The sequence below is a fragment of the Nelusetta ayraudi genome, unplaced genomic scaffold (assembly GCF_046127955.1).
Source record: "Nelusetta ayraudi isolate G7.1 ecotype Tasmania unplaced genomic scaffold, CSIRO-AGI_Nayr_v1 ptg000002l, whole genome shotgun sequence".
NCBI lineage: Eukaryota > Metazoa > Chordata > Actinopteri > Tetraodontiformes > Monacanthidae > Nelusetta > Nelusetta ayraudi.
In genome coordinates this window covers 1,335,001-1,355,000 of record NW_027466052.1, presented here as the reverse complement: position 1 = coordinate 1,355,000, position 20,000 = coordinate 1,335,001, and the positions used below count along the sequence as shown (strand labels likewise).

The 20,000-nt window shown below is 45.1% G+C and overlaps 2 protein-coding genes across 4 annotated transcripts in view; one reads left to right on the top strand and one right to left on the bottom strand.

The window, feature by feature from the left end:
- Window positions 1-20,000, top strand: part of prmt3 (protein arginine methyltransferase 3) — a 55,385-nt gene that overhangs the window by 8,159 nt on the left and 27,226 nt on the right. For all 3 annotated transcript variants that reach the window (XM_076033992.1, XM_076034077.1, XM_076034158.1), the window contains exons 10-11: window positions 3,470-3,569; window positions 18,504-18,582. In XM_076033992.1, the coding sequence (XP_075890107.1) occupies window positions 3,470-3,569; window positions 18,504-18,582 (179 nt within the window). The remainder of the gene's footprint in view (window positions 1-3,469; window positions 3,570-18,503; window positions 18,583-20,000) is intronic.
- LOC142893279 (leucine-rich repeat and coiled-coil domain-containing protein 1-like) lies at window positions 10,517-14,405 on the bottom strand. Its single transcript, XM_076033744.1, has one exon. The coding sequence runs from the start codon at window positions 14,179-14,181 to the stop codon at window positions 11,335-11,337; it is 2,847 nt and encodes a 948-aa protein (XP_075889859.1). The 5' UTR covers window positions 14,182-14,405; the 3' UTR covers window positions 10,517-11,334.

Here is a 20,000-nt window from a genome sequence, read left to right as displayed (position 1 = left end):
GTCAGCAGTGGTGGCTGGTCAAGACAGTGTTGTAGTACTCCAGCTCGGTCTTCTGAAGGATCTCGGTCTCGTCTCGGACTCGGAGGCATTTTATACTGGGTCTCGTCTCGGTCTCAGACTGGCCGAACTTGGGATTTTTGATCTAGACTCGGTTTGAGACTCGGCTGACACTGCGATGACACGATAACGACTGGAAAGAAAGCTTTAGTTTCACCACCTCATCCTTCTCGAGCAGACATGGGCAAACTACGGCCTGGGGGCCACATGGCGACCGTTAAACTTCTTAATCCGGCCCACCGAATTTGAAGAAATTATATTTAATACTAAGTATCTATCCATTTTTTTCAGTGTTTTAAGAGCAGTTTCAATCAAGAGCTAAATACCGCAGGGCTTCAAAGACACATCTTCTTGCACCTTTCCATGATACATTTCTTTCTCCTGAGGTGGGTCACTAAAACACTCCGTCCATCTGCTCCCGCTGCCGCCCCTCTGTCACATTTTAGAACCCATTGTGGCCCCACCAGTCAAAAGGTTAACCCCACCCCTGGACTAGAGCCGTGCAGAACTTTGACCACCATGAGATTGAAAGGTGGATTTTTAGTGTCGGACTCAGACATGACAGTTGTTTTTTTTTTACGTATTCTGTTCAGGCCTGGCATCACAATTTGCAGTTAAATTATTCATAGGTCTTTTTTTTTTTTTTTTTTTTTTTTTCAATTTTAGAAAACAAAGTTTTTTGCCAAGTAGCAAAATGTTATAGAAAATTATGAAAAGACACCTTGATGAAAAGAAACGTTGCTGATCCGTTTATTTAGAAGATACTTTTCTTTGATATTTGGAGTCTTGTTCTTGTCTTGGACTGAAGCCTCCGATGTCTTGGTCTTGTCTCGATCTTGATACTCTCTAGTCTTGACAATGTCTTGCTCTCAGTTGGTGCAGTCTTGGCTGCGACACTCGGTCAACGCGGGTCTTTCTTCACTTTTTCCAGAACAATCTTTTCTGATACCAGCGACAGAAGAAGCCTCGCCGATACTTCAACTTCTCTTTCTTGACTTAGATCTTATTCTTTAACGTCAGGTCGATTTGCGTCCAACTGTCTGATGAGAAGTTCTTCTCTGATGGTTTGACCTAAATGTCTTTCACGTGAATCTTGTCCATCAATGCCAATACCACACGCTCTAGCCTAGCTCAGCCTAGTCTAGCCTAGCCTAGCCTAGCCTTTTCCGTCATTGGTGCAGACTTAGGCTAGGCTAGATTCAGTTGCTTTAATTGGCTGACTCATACGTCGATGACCCCGGCCGATCAGCAGTAATAAAAAAAACACTGGGTGGGGCTGCGTACTGTCGCCCTCTGGAAGGAACGCAGCACTGCTCCTGGGGAGATGATCATCCCCTCCTCATTCTGCTGCTGCTGCTCCTTGGGGCTGTTGTGGGTGCTGTGTGTGTGACTCAACGTTAATATCAGGAATTGCAATTAAAGCGTCTTTTAAAGCTGACTGGGCAGCTGCATCCATCTCCTGTCGCCAGAGTTGAAATGGAAACGCCGGCTGTGACTTCCCTCCTTCACACTCGCTTCCCTAATGGAGAAACCTCTAAATACCTTTTTTTTCTCCCTCCTCTTCGTTTTTTTTTAATGGTTGAGAATTGATGGATTATCCAATCGGACACTCTCAATTGGAACCGAGTGGAAGTAGACTTTTCTGTTTTCAGGGAGATGAGATGAGGTGCGGTGTAACTTTTAATGGCCAGCGAAATAAAGAACGGCAGCAAATCAACAATGGCAATGTTCTTTAAAATCAAGAATACTAAAGTTTTTTTTTCATGTTTTATTTTTTTTTTACAACTTTAATTCATTTAGTTCTGTTTTTTGAAAATGATTTCTAAATAACAAAAAAGATTAAAAAAAATTTTTTTTGTTTGTACCAAATGATTTCTCACTTTTATCATTCTTTCACACACACACACACACACACACACACACACACACACACACACACACACACGCAGCACAAAAGCTGAACAGATAGCGACTCTCTCTCCCCTGAGTCCTGACATTGTCCTCTAAATTACCCCAATAATGAGATTACAGCGTTTCCCTCTTGTGAGTGGTGGTGGTGGTGGTGGTGGGGATGGGGGCGGGGGGTGGGGGGAGGGCTGGTGGCGGGGGTGTTGTTGGATCCTGCTCAGAGGTGATAGTGGCGGCGTCAGCGGCGGCAGCAGAGGTTGGAGAGACGGAGCCAGATAAGGATCCTCTGGCGCTGCCGCTGCCGTGAGTAATTGTTCCGTCGTGGCTTCAACATTAGCTGTCATGATAATGGAATATTCACACGGATTTATACCAGGTGGGGGAGATGGTGGGGGGGGGGCGGCGATTGCATCGTCCCGACCTCGAGTTTCACACCATCAACACGCACGGACTCGAGCAGGAAACCGACAACCAAAAAATGCATCGAATACATACAAAAAACCAAATATCTTGGTGACACATGCGTCAACAATAAGCAGAACTGATCTTCAGAATGAGCAAAATGAAGGAAAAATGTTTTTAATCAATTTAATCAATTAATCAATTTAAGTGGAAGCTCAGAATGTTTGTACCTCTTTTCCAGGTGAGCCAGTGTTGCTATTTATTTATCAGTGGAGAGCGTTTAGACACGTTTCATCCAATCTTAGTTTAGCTCGCTGGCGGCGAGGCTAGTGGCTAGGCTGGAGTCCAGGCTGGTCACTAGGCTAGTGGCTAGGCTAGTGGCTAGGCTGGAGGCCAGGCTGGTCACAAGGCTAGTGGCTAGGCTAGTGGCTAGGCTAGTGGCTAGGCTGGTGGCCAGGCTGGTCACTAGGCTAGTGGCAAGGCTAGTGGCTAGGCTGGAGTCCAGGCTGGTCACTAGGCTAGTGGCTAGGCTGGAGGCCAGGCTGGTCACTAGGCTAGTGGCTAGGCTAGCACAAGTCAACAGTTCCTGCTAGCCTGCTGTCCACCGCAGGAAGCAAAGCTCCAAACTGGAGCTGCAGCTCGGTTCTTTATATGTAATTGATTAATCTATCGGTCAATGTTTGTTCTCTTTGATTCACTTCCATTACGCAAGGATTTAAATTTGTAAATAATAAATTGTAACAAAAATGTGAACTATTACATTTCCACACGCATACAGCAGTTACAGCATTTACAATTGCATTATAATTAAAATGACAAAACACCTCGTTCTTCATCCCAGAAATGTTTTATTTTATTTTCCACCATTACTCCAGAGATGAACACAGACACTTACTACACGAATATTCTGCGAAACTAAACTTGGCTAAACTAAACTGGCTAACTTGTAAATGAAGCACTAGAATATGTATTGTATGTCTTTAAATCCACAGCTGAACTCCAACATCACTTTTTTTTATTTTGATTTTTTTTTGTTGCTCATTTAATGTGAAATTATCGCCATTAATGTTATTTTTTAATTCTTCCTCCCTGCCTCCTGCAGGGCCAACCAGCTGGAGGACAAGATCACTCTGATCAAGGGCCGCGTGGAGGACGTCCAGCTGCCCGTGGAGAAGGTGGACATCATCATCTCCGAGTGGATGGTCAGTGCTGCTTCTCTGCCTTTTAGCGCTGCTGCAACAACACAATGTTTTAATCAATCGGACAATCTGTGCAACTCCAGCACTAGAGTTGATTGGAAAGCACAAATGTTAAAATAAAGGGGCTTTAAAATACAGTGATCCAAAAAAGAAGAAGAGAATTGCCACGTGGGATTTCTTTAGAAAATCTATTTATTCCAGAAGTAAACTGAAAATATTCTCGGACGACATCCTTAATTAACTACATATGAAGATAATAAACTATTAAAGGGGCGAAAGAGGGTATCGTTTTTATCAGAGAAAAATATTTTTTAAATTTGGCTGTAACATGCCGGCCCCCCAAAAAAACATGAATGACCACTTCAGACAGTAGGAGCAGACAACATTGTCATAATGTTCAGCGAAAATGTCAAAAACCCATCAAATCCATTAAGAACTGAAATCATCCTTTTTGTTTTTTGTTTTTTTATTCTGAACCAATTAAGAAGCCTAATAATAAGAAGAAAACCAAACCGAAACAAACAGCAAACGGGTCAAAAAGCTGAGCAGTCCTCTTTTTTTAGGCCATCCAAACTGTTTCTGCAAACTTATTGCACGCAGCGCTTCACCATCAATCAATCATTCAATCAATCAACCAATCGACCAATCAGCATTTAATTGTATAAAGTGCTAAAACACATCCAAAAGTGTCTTGAAGCACCTGGTAAAACTCCCCTGTCGGAAGAAACCTGGAGCAGACTCCACCTCTGGAGGAGGAGGGGGGTGAGGAGGTAGGGGAGGGGTGGAGTGGGAGGAGCCACTCGTCTCCCTCCTCCCTCTGCCGCCACGATGGCCATTTATCAGAGATCCTCCTGCACGATACAGGACGAGACGGCTGAAACACTGAAGGCTGAAGATCTGTGATTCATGAGCATCATGTATCTGCTCCTCCTCGTCCTCCTCCTCCTCCTCTTTCTCCTCTGTCACCTACTCCTCCTCTCCTCCTCCTGCCCCCATCCTCCTCCCTTTCCTCCTTCTCTTTCTCCTCCTCCTCCTCCTCTTCCTTCTCCTCCTCATCTACCTTCTCCTGCTCCTCCTCCTGACCGCCACCTCCTCCTCTCTGCCATGAAGGGAAATTGAAATCCGGCGCCCCCTGGCTGCCACAGTGAAGGATGGGGGCTGTAATCTCCGATGACAGCGGCTCATCCGGCGCTAATAAATCTGCGAGTGCCGCCGTCACTTCCCATCATCGTTCCTCCGAGCGGCCGGAGAGCCGGAGACGCTGCCCTCTGCTGCGCCACTGGAGAATGGGAAAGAAATGGCGACAGTTAGCAGAGAGGAGCTGTCCCCGCTCACAGCCCCCCCCCCCTCCTTACACAGCCAGTAGTGTTAAACTGATATACAGTCATATGAAACATGAGGGCACCGTGTGAAAGCCTGCTTATTTTTGTAGAGTTTTTAATAGATGGGTATTTCATCTGGCGACACGGCGGCGCGGGTTCAGTTCCGAGCTTTGGGCCTTGTTCTCCCTGTGCCTGTGTCACCTACTGTCTAAGTCGACCGTAGGTGTGTGTCTGTGTGAGAGTGAATGGTCTCCATGTGGCCCCGCGATGAACCGGCCACTAGGCCAGGGTGTCACCCTGCCTTCACCCTGTGACAGCTGGGAGAGGCTCCAGCAGACCCTCATGGCCCTGAGTGCAGGAAGAAGCGGGTATTGAAGATGGATTGATATTTAATCTCAATTCTAATTGTACTGAGAGATTAAAGTGAACATAGCCAAACAATTAAATATGAAGAGGAGACTTTCCAAGGTCTTCTGAAAACGGAGCTCTTGAAAGGAAGTGCATGTTGTAACTGAGGGAAAAGTTATTAGAACACCCGAACCCTCGCATTAGTGTTGTAATAAATGTGAACTTTTTCTAATTATTAGAATTAGAAAGAAATTTTTCAAAAGATCCTGCAAGGGCTGGCTGCTGAGGTCTGAGGAGGAAGAAGAGGTTGAGGAAGAGTTGGAGGAGGAGGAAGAGTAGGAGTTGGTGGGGGGGGAAGTCCAGCTGTCAGTGAGTTTTTTGGGGGGCGGAGCTGATGGATGCTGGTTGGTTGGAGGGCTAATAGACGGAGGTGGGCAAGGCGCTGTGTGTGTGTGTGTGTGTGTGTGTGTGTGTGTGTGTGTGTGTGTGTGTGTGTGTGTCTGTGTCTGTGTGTGTGTGTGTGTGTGTGTGTGTGAGTAAGGAGTTGATGAGAGTGTGTCTGTTGTTTTGAGAGTGTGGCCTTCAGCGGCGCCGCCGTCACTTCATCAATCACCTCATTGATCGGGACTCTTCCTCTACAGTGCAGCACCGCAGCGACAAACACACTCACACACGGACAAACAAACAAACAACAGAGCTGTGCTGCTCTTCTATTGGTGGAGGATTTGGTGCTGTTTTCTTTCTTTTATTTTTTAACCCTTAAGGCTAAAAATGAAGATTATCACTGCCAAGATCAATCACAAGGGGGCGCTATGCCTGCTAGCCAGGTGCTCAAAGGTGCTTCAGGCCGACAACAACAATCTGAAAAAAGACAAACAAATACATTATTTAAGAAAAAAACAACGGCACAGGATGTTTTTTTTTTTAAGTTGTTTGTTGAAACAAAGAAATAAAAGAAATAATATTCCATTTACTGTCAGTACTCTAAACTATGATCCAGACACCCCCTCACCGCCCTCACCCCTCTCCCAAAAAGCGCTATTCTCACTTTTTAAATATTTTGTATTCATCTAATAGGTTTAATCTAAACCTGTAAATGTATTTTTTTTTAAAAAAGAAGAAGAAGTAAGCTGTGTCTTAAAAAATAAGCCTTTTAAAAAGAACAGGTGGTATCTATATATATTATATATATACATATATATATATATCTATATATATATATATATATAGATATATATAGATAGAGAGAGAGAGAGAGAGAGAGATACATCTACACTATATTGGTACATATTACTATATATTACTATGCATTATTACAGTGACAGTAGTTATCAGTGGGAAACACACAGTCATGAAGTCCGGATGAGGATTGTTGTGTGAATTTGAATGAACATCCTCGTTAACAGTCGGCTGACAGAGAGGTTGGTGGTCATCAGTCATCCCGTCCTTCAGTCTGACTGTCAGTCAACCACACACACACACACACACACACACACACTGTCACAGGTGCCTCTCCCCTCTAATGAGGATTTATTCGCGCTACACCGTAGTGACGCCAGACCTTCAGGAAGTTGTGCCTCTTCTGACAAGACGACAACAACAACAACAACAACAACAACAACAACTTAAAATTTTCTTTCGTTATTTTACTTTCAATCGAAATAAATGAAGTTTGCACTTTGGCGCCCTCTCTGTTGGAACGTTGTCATTGCTGAAATGGTTTCAGTGAGCTGCAATTGCACATCCTGACCAGCAACGGCAGTATAGACACACAAAACACAGTCACGTGATCTGAAAATACAAAAAGATTCATCAAAACATCAAGAAGAAGCTTGAATCTTTTTTTTTTTAAATTGTTTTGGAGTTTGAAAGCCCTTAAAATCACAAATCTTTTTTAGAACCACAAAAGAACCCTCATTTTCTTTCCTGAAATTTCTTTTTTCCCCCCTTTTTTTTTCTCTTCTAGCTATACTGTTTTTTGTTTTGTTTTTTTGCTCCGGAACCTCCTCACCACTCCCCCACTTCCGATTCAAATTTCCTATTAATGTAAATGAGACTGTGAAGACACTGACAAGCGGCTCCAATATACACAATCACCGGGCGACAACATACTGAAAATCTATTACACAGCTGCGTGTGTGTGTGATGTGTTTATGCTAATTCAGCACCGTCCTATCGTAGTTGAGTGTCGCAGGGGGTTCGTTGACACGGGTGAGCACACACACACACACACACACACATACACACACACACACACATACACACACACACAGCATCCGCTGTGTTTCGGGCGGTGATGATGATCCAGTGTAATCGAGGGAGACGTTCTTGTATGTTGAATACAGCAGGAGGGTTGAGAATCTCAGACCTCATCTTCCATTGGCTGAGGACCTGAACGTCAATAACTACATACATGCGTACACCACACATTTGCCATACAGCCTCATATAAAATCAACTGTGCAGTAGTTGAGATGACAATGTCACAGAGAAAAAGTATCTGATCTAAATTCAGGTGTTTCGGGCCCGGGAGTGAAAAAATGTGAATGGGTGACTCCATAGAACAGGCTTGGGCAAACTACGGCCCGGGGCCCATATGCGGCCCGTTAGGCTTTTTAATGTGTCCCACCAAACTTGAAGAAATGATATTAATAGTCAGTAAGTCATAAAATAGCTGTGTTTCATCCATTTTTCCAGTGCTTTAAGAGTCATTTCAATAAAGAGCTAAAAATACCATGGGGCTTCAAAGACACAGATTTTGTCGTAACTCTGCCTTTGTTTATTTTCAATTGACATTAAGGCACCTTTTCTACATATCCCATAATATAATCATTTTTTTCTCCAATGAGGTGGGTCACCACAGGTCGGCTTCCACACCTGCCGTCTTTTTTTGTACCAGAAGCGTCCTCCAGAGCTGCGTCACCTTCAGCAGGAAGTTGTGCAAATGGAAGGGAAGGAGGAAGTGCCATATTTCTTTTTCCTCTTCTTCCTGTACATCCTTTACTTTATATCGGGATAATAATCAATAATATTAATAATGAGCAGCGGAGTCCGTCAAAGTTTGGCGTTGATGACGCAGGTCTTGATGAAGCAACATGTCAGCAGCGTGACGGCAGATACGTCAAAGATCTTCCCGTGATAAAGTGCCTTCAAAATTAATATCGTCTACAGTGTGTGAGCGATGCCTCCATTTTTTTTTTTTTTTTTGTCCTTAAGATCGATGCAGACGTCCGCAGCGGTTAATGATTTTATTGATTTATTGATTTATATTTTTTGGGGGGGGTAAAAACTGGTAAATGAGTCATGGAGTGGAGGAATGAAAACTTTCCTCTCTGATGGATTCGTGGAAACTTTTAACCTCCTCGTCACCTGCAACTACAGTCACGTGATCAAATTGAAATACTTTTTATTTAGGTAGAGTTGTATCATTTTTAATGTATCGATATTATTAATTTTACTTAGCCAAAATGGCTAACGCTAGCCATAAGGTAGGGAAGCGGGAGGGAGTGACACTTTTCAGTAGCTCTTGGAAGGTCTTTGTTCTTCCTATTTAATCGTTTGGTGGTATTAAATTTGAATCTCTCAGTACTGTTGAAATTGAGATTAAAAATATCCGTATGGCTAAAAAAATGCTCCCATTTCTTTCCCCTCGTGACTCTGTGTGCAGATGTTAGTTACATAAACAGCAGCGAGACGTGACTCTGTGTTTTTCTTTTTTTACCGCGCCTTTTTTCCTCTCCTTCTCATCTCCTCCGTTTCCCCCCTTCAAGTGAAGAGGAGGCAGCGTCCCGTGAAATTGGGATCTACATTACGACCCCCCCAGCCCCCCTCCCCCCCTCCCCAAGTTCCCCGCACCACCTCTCCTGAGTGAGTTTTATTTTTTTATTTTTTTTTAATGCGACTCATTGGCTGGAGGAGCCTGGAGGCTCCACCCCCCAGAGCCAGTGATAAGCAGTACGCGGGCGGGACGTCCTCAGCTTCAGGACCAGGGACGCCGCAGTGATCAATCAGGGCCCCCTGCTGGCTGGCTGGTTGCCCTGCACCTCCTCTCCTGCGCGTCCTCCTCCTCCTCCTCCTGCTGCTGCTGCTGCTGTGAAGGCTCAGCTTTATTTGAATAATGAGCTTCTTATCTCCCTGAATTACTGTTCAGCAGGACCATCAACCCTGTGCTCCTCCTCCTCTTGCTCCTCTTCCTCCCCCTCCATCTCCTTCTGCTTCTCCTCTAGCTCCTGCTCTTCCTCCTCCTCCTGCTCCTGTTCCTCTTCCTCCTCCTCCTCCTGCTCCTCTTCCTCCTCATCCTCCTGCTCCATCTCCTCCTCTTCCTCCTCATCCTCCTGCTCCATCTCCTCTTCCTCCGCCTCCTCTTCCTGCTCCTGCTCTTCTTCCGCCATCTCCTCCTCCTCTTCCTCCTCGTCCGTCTCCTCTTCTTTCACCTGCTCCTGGTCCTCTTCCTCCTCCTCCTCCTCCTCCTCCTACATGTCCTCCGCCTCCTCTTCCTCCATCTCCTCCTCCTCTTCCTCTTCCTCCTGCTCTTCTTCTTCCCCCATCTCATCCCCCTCTCATCCTCTACGACTCTGTGTCAGTTCATAAACGTCAATCAAGCAACATGAGCCCCCACCCGCTAGCCTCAGCTAGCCTCAAGTAGCCTCAGCTAGTCTAAGCTCATTGAGGCAATTTTATTTATGAAAATAAGTTTTATTGTGCAGTACATCTTGAACTTATTTTTGTCGTCACTGAGAATAGAGATGTTTCCATCTTGAAAATTCATCCCAAACACTATTTTGTATTTGTGGAGAGTTTTATTTGTGTTACCTTCTGTGAAAAAATGGGCAGCTAGCCCCAGGCTTTATATTGGTGCAATTTTATTTATAAAACAACACTATTTCTTGCGCAACCTGAACAGCACAATTAGATGTTGAACGCCCTATCTTGTTTAGCTTTGTGTGTTTACATCATTGGAATCAGCTGATCAGTAGCTTCCAAACTTATATACAAAGTTATACTACTTTTAATAATATACTGTCGAGTTGTGAGCCAAAGATTTACACCCCTATTGATAAGTGCCGTTTTCAAAGCATATCTCTATATTATATGGAACTAAAACTCAACCAACTGCTGATCCAAATCAACACGCAGCATATTTTTCATTTCCATGCCTAAAAGCGCGACTATTTCCCTGTGAAATGTCGGGCTTTGCTCTTGGTGAATTGTTGAGTTTCAGTTCGACGCGCCCAAGCGTGCTTGTGATAAACAATAATTCTGGAGGATGCGGCGATCCACTGTTCAGATTGTTTATTTGTAATCCAAAAACAAAAAACAAAAACGGTCTTACCGCGACAGCGGACAATGCGGCACAGGTTGTTTGCAAACTCACAGATCGACAAAGTAATCCAACAATCGTCAAAAAATGAGAAATCCAAAGAGTGCTTGAAAAGCGGTCTAAAACTGTTTGGCTGCATTCAACTCAAGAGACCTGCCGGCCCCGTTAACCACCCTAATATAGTGCAGGTGCTGCAGTCACCTGCCTATGGTGATGTGGGGGCGTGGTCCTTAGCGCAACCAATACTAAGAAAATACTAAATAAATAAAACAATTACTTTTGTGTCCATAATTAACACATTAAGCCACAGTGCAAATAAATCAGAAATAAGGAAAGAAAATAAATATTTTGGCTCCAACATTCCGGCCCCTAATTGGCATGCAGGAAACAAATGTCAATTATCAAAACAAAACAGAGGAGCCAAAGTTCTTTCACATCTTGTACAATATTATCGTCTTTTTTTTTCTTTCTTTTTTCTCCTTTTTTTTTCACAATATTGCAAACTTTTCAGTCTCTTTTGAAGATCTGCAACAGTTGATGAGTCCAAGATGTGTGCATATGTGTGAGTGAATCTTCAGGTGCTGCTTGTAGGTGTGTGTGGTGGGAAAGGGAAGTGTGTGTGCGTGAATTTGTGCGGGGACGGGTGTGAGTGTGTGTTTGGCATGTATATGCGTTAGTCTCCTTCTGATGCCTCCAGAAGAAGCACGAGTTTGGTGATAGGCCGGCAAAGAGTGCTGGTCTTGGTCCGAACTTGTACTTGTCTTACGGCTCCCTTGGAATCAGGCACGGGTTGAGTCACTTGGCCCATAAGCCATGATCCTCTTGGTGCCATTTCGTCCACAATTAAAACGATGTCTCCTTTTTTGAAGTTTCGTGTCTTCCTTGTCCATTTTTGTCTTTGTTGCAGTTCTGGCAGATATTCTTTTATCCATCTTCTTCGAACTACATCTGCCATGTACTGAACTTGACGCCACCTCCTTTTGCTGTAACAGTCGTCCAGTATTGTGCAACTTCGCTACTGCAGCCCTTTGTGCATCGGTTGCTTTATTCCTTTCTTCCAGCAACACAAGTTCCTTGGCTTCAAACTTCTCCTTCATGCGCTTCACCTGGCTCTCCAGTTGAGTCAAGAAGTCTGTCTTCTCCTGCCACTTCTTGATTGTCTCACCGTGAACTCTTTTGGCCTCTTCCAACTCGACATCCTTGTCCACCAGCTGCTGTTTGAGCTCCTCCTTGTGGAGGCTCAAGTGCTCCAACTGCTCTCTGGCTTCTGCCTGCTGAGCGCGGGCCACCTCCCGCTGCTGCTGGAACCTCTTCTGGGCCTGCGTTGCCTCTTCACGCATCCTCCGTAGCTGGTCGTCACGCTCCTGCAAGGCCTCTTTAAGTTTGCGGATGGATTCAGTCTGGTCATCGACTATTTTGGCTTTAATTTTGAGGGCATTGCCGTCCCTCTCACTCTGCTTCTTCCGACTCTCCAGCTCAGCACCCAACACCTCTATCCTGGCTTCCAAACGTCCTCGATCCTGAGCCAAGGACACTCCTTGATGAGCGAGTTCCTGGCCCCAGATCTTCCTCTCTGCCCTGAGGCCGTCTATCACAGACTTGTGGGCTGTGAGCTGAGACATCAGTTGTGCCTTCTCTTTCTTCAGCAGCTCCAGCTGCAGACTCGCACGTCTGTCCTGCTGCAATTCTTCTTCCAAGGAACGGAAGCGGCTCTTCAGATCTGTCACAGCGTCATTTTTGGCTTTGTTCAACTGAGAGATGCGGCTGTTCTGTTCTTTGACCATTGCTGTCAGCTGCTGCACCAGAGAGGCAGATTTCTTCTCCTTCTCCTGGAACTGAGTGAATGCCGCCTTGTGACCCACAAGCTCCTCGGTCATCTGGTCACAAACGTCTTTGACCTCAGAGAAGCGAGCAGCCTCAATGGTGAGCGCCATGCGGAACTCGTCCTCCAGGGCAGCGTACTGTTTCTTGCCCTCTGCCAGTTTCTCCTGCAGCTCAGACTCCCTTTGGCCGTGTTTCTGCTCCATGAATGCAACTTCTTTGGCAACTGCTTGGCGGAAATCTGACCCATCAGGCTGCAGCCGCAAGTCCAGTTGTTTCCTGTGCTCCTGTTCCCTGGAAACCAAGAGCTCGTGCAGCTTTTGAAGTTTGTCTTTCTGCTGGCGCACCGCTGCTCTCTGGATGTCCAGCTCTCTCCTCAGAACTGCTGCTTTGTTCCCCAGCTCCCGCTGTCGCTTCTCCTCCTCGGCTTGCTGTTGCGCCCTCAGTGACTCCCCCTGGGTGATGTTTTCCTCCAGCCTGTGCAATGCAGCCTTGTGTTGCTCTTCGCTGGTGCGGGCTTGCGCCACCTGGTGGGTGAGGGATCGACACCTCGCCTCCAGCTCCTCAACACGATTTTTCAGTTCACAGCACCCTGACCGCTCCCTCAGCAACAGTTCTTTCAATCTGTCAGTGGTGTGAAGGGCCAAACTCTGAAGATCTTTTTCTTCGCCGGCCTTGGTCTGCCAGCACTTGAGTTCGTCTGTGAGCTTCCTAACGGCCTGCTCTGCCTTCCACCGTCGCTCTCTCTCCTGGTCACGCTCTTCCAAGATAGTCCTGTAGGTTTCTGCCTCATCTTTGGGTTTACTTGTCACGTCAACAGAGGCTCCAATGGCTCTTTGCAGGAACTTTCTCACTGGCTCGACTGCTTTCGCGCCGCGTGCAATGTTTACTTTTTTCCGGGTTCTCACTGTGGCCTCTGAACTCGTCTCGATGCGACACTGTGGATCACTGTCTGATTTCCTGCTTCTGATCTCCTTGGCAGGCCCCTTCTTCGTAAGGCTGTTGCGATGTCTGGGGATCCTGGACCGCCTCCGGTTTTCCTTCCCACTGTCACACTCGCTCTCTGACGTGTGATCCGTGTCCCTCTTGAAGATTTGTTGTGTCACGACAGCAGAGGAGCTACTGGTTGTTTTATCAGCAGGGGTCAACTTGATGAGCTGGTAAACTTGTTCCTCCAGTTTTTTGATGCGTTCTTCATTGACAGAGTCCACTGTTTCAGCTACACAACGATTGTTTGGAAATTGTGTGTCCTTTTTCTTTAATGGCAAAGCAATGCTGTAATGTCCATCTACCATTTTGATGGATGCAGAAACACTTTCCATGAACAATTTATCCTCCTGCGACATTTCAAGACGCTCTTCTTTCTCACGCTCCGGGAAGTCTTGCTTGATTTGCTGTCGTATCAAGTTCTCCAGCTTGACAACAGAGATCCTGTGAGCCATGACAACCCGTTTACCATTTTTGGAGACACTTGTTTTTCGAAAGGGACCATTTACAGTCCATCCTAAGGCTGTCTTAATGGCATAAGGTCCATTTTGCCTGCTGTTAATTACCTTCCAAGGTTCCAGTGCCATTGGAACGTTGCTGCCGATAAGCAAGCCGATATCAGAATTGATTGGATTGAGTTTTACCTCCTTTAGATATGGCCATTGCTTCAGATCCTCATGCGTGGGAATATTTTCCTTCTTAACAGGGATTTCATCTTGCATGTATGTAGTCGGAAGATCAAAGTAATCGTTACTGTCGACACTGCACATCTCTAGATCACATACAGATGCTGTCTTGACAACTTGAACTTGAACCATTGTTCGTAAAAGTATATCTGTGGTCCTTCCAGTGAGTTGAAGCTGCTGGAGAAGTGCCTTGCTGCAAAAACAATCAGTGCTGCCTGGATCTAAAAAGGCATATGTGGTGACTGTTTTGTTGTTTTTCTTGTTTCTTACCTTTACAGGCACTATAGCTAAGACCGGTTCCACTTCTCCAGTGTTGTTATCACTTGATCCAGTTTCTTTGTCAACTTCAACTAGACCACTTGTGACAGACTTTTCTTGGTCTTTATAAGTTTTGGCTCCTCCTTTATTGGTGATGTGCAAAACAGTAGGGTGCTTGAGAGAACAAACTTGACATGTCAGCCTTTGTGAGCATCCTTTGCTCATGTGCCCTGACTCCAAACATCCAAAGCACACTCCTTTCCTTTTCAAAAAATCCAGTTTTTCATTGTGAGCTTTCCTGTTAAATTGAGAGCAGGTATCAAGCGTATGAGCGCCACTGCAAAATAAACAAGGCTTTCCATTATCTTTAATAGATTGGACATGGGAAACACTGCCCCCTGCTGGTCTTGTCAATGGGGACACGCTGGTAACTAAACCACTCTTGCTCCTTCTCACCATGCTGCCTTTTGGCAGCTGTGGTACCTGGAAGTTTCCTTTTAAAATTGGTGCAACGTCTTTTAAGCTGCCGAATACTGGGTGGGATAAGACTTTAGCTTGATTATCCACAAAATTCACCAAATCTGCAAACCTGGCTCTTCTTCCACTCTGCTCTTGCAGGTCACAAGCTTTGAACCTCCATTTTTCTTTCAATTTATAAGGAAGCTTGGAAATGATGGCTTTCATATTCGTTGGATGATCCAGTTCCTCCAGATAATCCACTGTGTTCATTGCGTTGAGGCAGCTGTTTAAAAACAATGAGAAGCTCTTCAAAGATTCAGCATCCTCCACTTTTATAGATGGCCAACAGATTGCCTTATCCAAGTAAGCTGTGGCAATTGTGTAGTCATCTCCAAAATGTTTTTTCAGCAGTCTTTTTGCCTCCAGATATCCTCTGTCTGCTGGCATATACTGGCAGCTGCGCACAAGCTCCTGTGGCTGGCCGGCTGTAAACTGCTCCAAAAAGTGAAGTCTGTCCCTGCTGTTGTCCGTTCTCTTCTCAATTCCATATTCAAACGCTCTGATGAAAAACAGATAGTCCAATGGTTCGCCTTTGAAAACTGGTATGGAAAGTGAAGGTAATGATGACATATTGTGCTGCTTTACCAGAGCTTCTGTAATTTTGTTTTGCTTTTCCATTATTTCCGCTAACTTGTCAACGCTGGTATGCTCTTGCCTTGGTGCAGAGTTGAACCTCTGCATGGTGTGCGGCAGGTCATAACCTTTGACAGAGGTTTCTCTAGTTTTTGGTCTCACCACTTGTGGATGTTGTACCTTTTCAGTGAAAACTTCCTCGTGTGGATTTTGAGCAGCGCCCTTTCTGTAGTACGAGCTCATTCCATCAGATTGAAGAGATTTTTTGGAGCCGTCTCTGGCTTGCATAGACTCCAACACACTGATTTTTGCATTTGCTGCGGCGAGTTCAGTTTCCAGCTCCAATTGTTCCTGTCTCCTCTTCAATAGCTCCTGTTGCGCTTCAAGCTCGTGTTTTTTATCCAAGGCCGCAACTCTCTCCATGATGGCTGCTCTTTTGGCACGAATACGAATATGCGATGATGTTCCGGATGAACCTGACCATGACGTAGCCTTTGATTTTGGGGCATTAGAAACGCTGTCATCTGGTCCAATGTCATCACAGTTTACATCACCTGGTTGCTTGTCGTTATCCACCATAGTGAATGAAGTCATCTGCTGTCCATCTCCAATACTTGACTGTTTGACTTCACACAACCATAGTTGCACATCCTGTCCAAAAGCACTCAATTCAGCAATCTTATATTTAAGCCACTGCACTTGTTTAGCATATTCATTGTCAGGTAGCAAACCTTCAAGTGAATTCTGACATGCATTTGCTTCGTCACAAAGTCTGTTCAGTTCATGCAAATGGCCTTTTACTTTATTAGCATTTTCATTTGATTGCATGAGCTCTTTCATTATTTCCATTGTTTTTTTTGCCTGTTTGCACTTCAAGTTTCTTGTTTTTTGGGTGTTGAATAAAAACATCTCCCAACCCTTGGCAGTTAGTTTGATAACCCTTTTTTCCTTTACAGGGCCCGTCACATTTTCCATTGCGACATTTTGCTTTTCAGCATCACCATCTTGTCGCTGAACAACAGGATCAATGTTAGACGTGACGTTTTCATCCATTGCTTATATTCAACTTTGGCGTTACATTTACAGACTTCAATCCTTCGGATGTGCGAGTGCGACATTCCCAATGAATGACGCTTCATTGAGTGGGCGTGACAGATTAATGTTCATTGACGCTGCGTGCGTTCCATTTGTTTGCACAACAGCGTTCGAACGATCGTCATGCGCCAGTTTTAGACAATAAAAGCGCGACTATTTCCCTGTGAAATGTCGGGCTTTGCTCTTGGTGAATTGTTGAGTTTCAGTTCGACGCGCCCAAGCGTGCTTGTGATAAACAATAATTCTGGAGGATGCGGCGATCCACTGTTCAGATTGTTTATTTGTAATCCAAAAACAAAAAACAAAAACGGTCTTACCGCGACAGCGGACAATGCGGCACAGGTTGTTTGCAAACTCACAGATCGACAAAGTAATCCAACAATCGTCAAAAAATGAGAAATCCAAAGAGTGCTTGAAAAGCGGTCTAAAACTGTTTGGCTGCATTCAACTCAAGAGACCTGCCGGCCCCGTTAACCACCCTAATATAGTGCAGGTGCTGCAGTCACCTGCCTATGGTGATGTGGGGGCGTGGTCCTTAGCGCAACCAATACTAAGAAAATACTAAATAAATAAAACAATTACTTTTGTGTCCATAATTAACACATTAAGCCACAGTGCAAATAAATCAGAAATAAGGAAAGAAAATAAATATTTTGGCTCCAACAATGCCAAAAAAAGGGGGGAAGCTACTCACAAGAAAGACAAAAAAAGGAAGACGATTACACACAAACCTTCATGTCTTTCACATTCCAAGCCTATAGAAATCGGCTCCAGGCCTCTTATATTGGTGCAAGCAGTGACATTAGCCACATTAGTGCCCCAACTATTTCCATCATCTTCTACTGCTGAGGATTCATTTTTGTCCCAGAAGGGGCCGAGAACACTTTTCTGACGACAGGATGGAATTGGCAGGATGAAACGTTTGAAACTCCCATCAGTTTTGAAAATCTCAGTCGCCGTGTCGCTGCCTTGCTAAGGTTTTGATCAAAACGTAGAAAGATGTTTACCTGGTTGAATGCTTGGAAAGGTTCGAGGACATTATGAACTTTCTTTTCTAAAAACAAAAAAAGAGCTTTGTTGGTATTTTTCATTTCTCTGAGCCAGGTGAGGCGTTGTGTTGTTTTGTTGTATGAAGCGTTCAGAGATTGTTGTGGCTCAGCGGTAAGATGTTGAGCATACTGTTTGCTCCGCCCCCTTCCTCCCCAGATGGGAATATGCCTCCCCCCAACCCAACCTCCCCCATATGCTTGGGCCCGCCTCAAATGTTACACACGCACGCACACACATACACACACACACATAAAACTAGCCGAGGCGGTGAACATCGCCAGCCGCCTGCATCGGGCTCAATCCCATTGGCCAATTTGCTGCACGCACGAAGGGTAGAGGTGTGTGTGTGTGTGTGTGTGTGTGTGTGTGTGTGTGTGTGTGTGTGTGTGTGTGTGTGTGTGTGGGGGGGGGGGTTCTGCGGGCGGGGGAGCCATTTGTCAGCAGTTATCTGCCACTCAGGTCAAAGCCAACAAGATGCGGTGGACAAAACTCCATTTCAACCTTAATGGAATAATACCATGGTTAATGTGCAGGCCAGTGGAGCGCAACACAAGGTCAACGCAAGGTCAAAGCAGGGGCTGACCTTTTGGTTGCTGCCCAGCCACGTGGGAACACCACCACCACCACCACCTCCACCACCACTACTGGACTGGCAGAATTCACAGCGTGTCTGTGAATAATATAATAAAATATAATGAAATAATTGAATTAATTTTTTTGGCTAACAGCTCTTTTTCCTCCTCCTATTTTTGACACGCTGCCCCGGAGAAATCCATTGTTTTTTTTCTGTATTTGATTGTGCAAAGTGCTGGAAGACGACTTTGGATATGATTAAGCGCTTTACAAATAGAAGTTCATTGATTGATTGATTGGTTGATTGATTGATGTTCTTATCACAGGTGCTAGATGATGCACCCTTCCCTTTCCCCCACAGTAAAAACTCTCCTCTTTTTTTGCAGGGTTACTTCCTGCTGTTTGAGTCCATGCTGGACTCGGTCCTTCACGCCCGAGATCTCTACCTGGCAGACAACGGCTCTGGTAGGTTCACCCTTTTTCTGCTTCAAACGCAGATTAATCAGATCCTGTGCAGTTGGGTGGTCAGACATCAGCTTTAGCCATATACTTGTTGTTTTCTTGGTATGCTGGTGTGGACAGTGGTACAGGGGTTGGAGACGGTTGAGAGGGTTTCTAGCCCCTGAAATCTCTTCTCAAGGGTTTTCAAGGGATTTGGGGGGTTTTCAATCAATTTCAATGGGTTTCCGAGGGATTTCAAGTGATCTCAAGGGATTTCAAAGTTTTTTTTCAAGGGTTTCCAATGATTTTTCCAGGGATTTCAAGGGTTTTGGGGGGGTTTCATGGGTTTTCGTGGACTTTCGAGGCATTTCAACGCATCTCAAGTGTCCTCAAGGGATTTTAAGGGTCTTCAAGGAATTCTAAGGGTTCTTGAGGGTTTTCAGATGATTTCAAAAATTTCCAGGGGTTTTCAAGATTTTTTTTCATGGGACTTCAAGGGATTTTACACGTTTTCGAGATATCTCAGGGGTTTTTGAACTCTTTAGTGCCTTTGCACTCTTGAATCAAAATAGAGTGAATACTGCCCAAAGTTTGCAATTGCTTTTCTGTGCCACTTTTTTCAGCATTTAACTTGTGAGACTTTAAAGGATTAATTACATGATGAAACAGACGTGTGTAAGTCAGTTTTAGCCTTGGACTGTTTCCCGCTGGTACAGTTGACCTGATTTACTGGTAGAAAGGTGATCAAAGTCCCACCGTCGTCGCCTTTAGTGGGTCCTTGAGGGAGGAGGAGGAGGAGCTGGAAGAGGGGGATGATGGGTCGCACACGCTGATGGACAGCGACTTCGACAAAGAGAGACAGATCTGTTAGACATGAATGAGTGAAGAGGTCAGAGGTCACCTGACCAGCATTTTCTCCCCTGCACCTTCACCTCAGAGATGACTCTCACTTTTGACTGCCTTCTTCTTATGCCCAACCTTTTGTACAGCCTCCTCGTGTAGACCAGTGCTGCAATTTAGCATTAGCTGCAAGCACTGCGATACCTGCACAGCACTGTTGTTTTATTGTGTCTGTCCCCCTTTAAACCATAAAGCATAAATAATAGTGACGATAAAGTTTGCTTTGTGTGTGTGTGAGTTGTGGAGCGGAGGCCCTGCAGTTGCTGCAGATGCTGCTATACCTGAGTTACATTAGCAGTGAGTCTGTGCAGTGATCCAGTATGGCCACCCATTCATTCCAATGGAGTAGCTAGCCCGCGAGCTAGCTAGCGCATACGCAGGAAAAAGTCCAACAACGACTTCATCGTTACTTCCCCATCATGCGGTCCCCAAATAGCATGTAGCGCTAGGGTAACGTCCCATCATGCCATGTTTGTAAGTTACGTGATGCAGGAGGATGCATCAGCCAATCAGAACGAGCTGAGCCGAGACACAGCAGTACC

Coding starts and splice junctions, on each gene's coding strand:
- LOC142893279 (XM_076033744.1), bottom strand. CDS start 14,181: ATGGTTCAAGTTCAAGTTGTCAAGACAGCATCTGTATGTGATCTAGAG.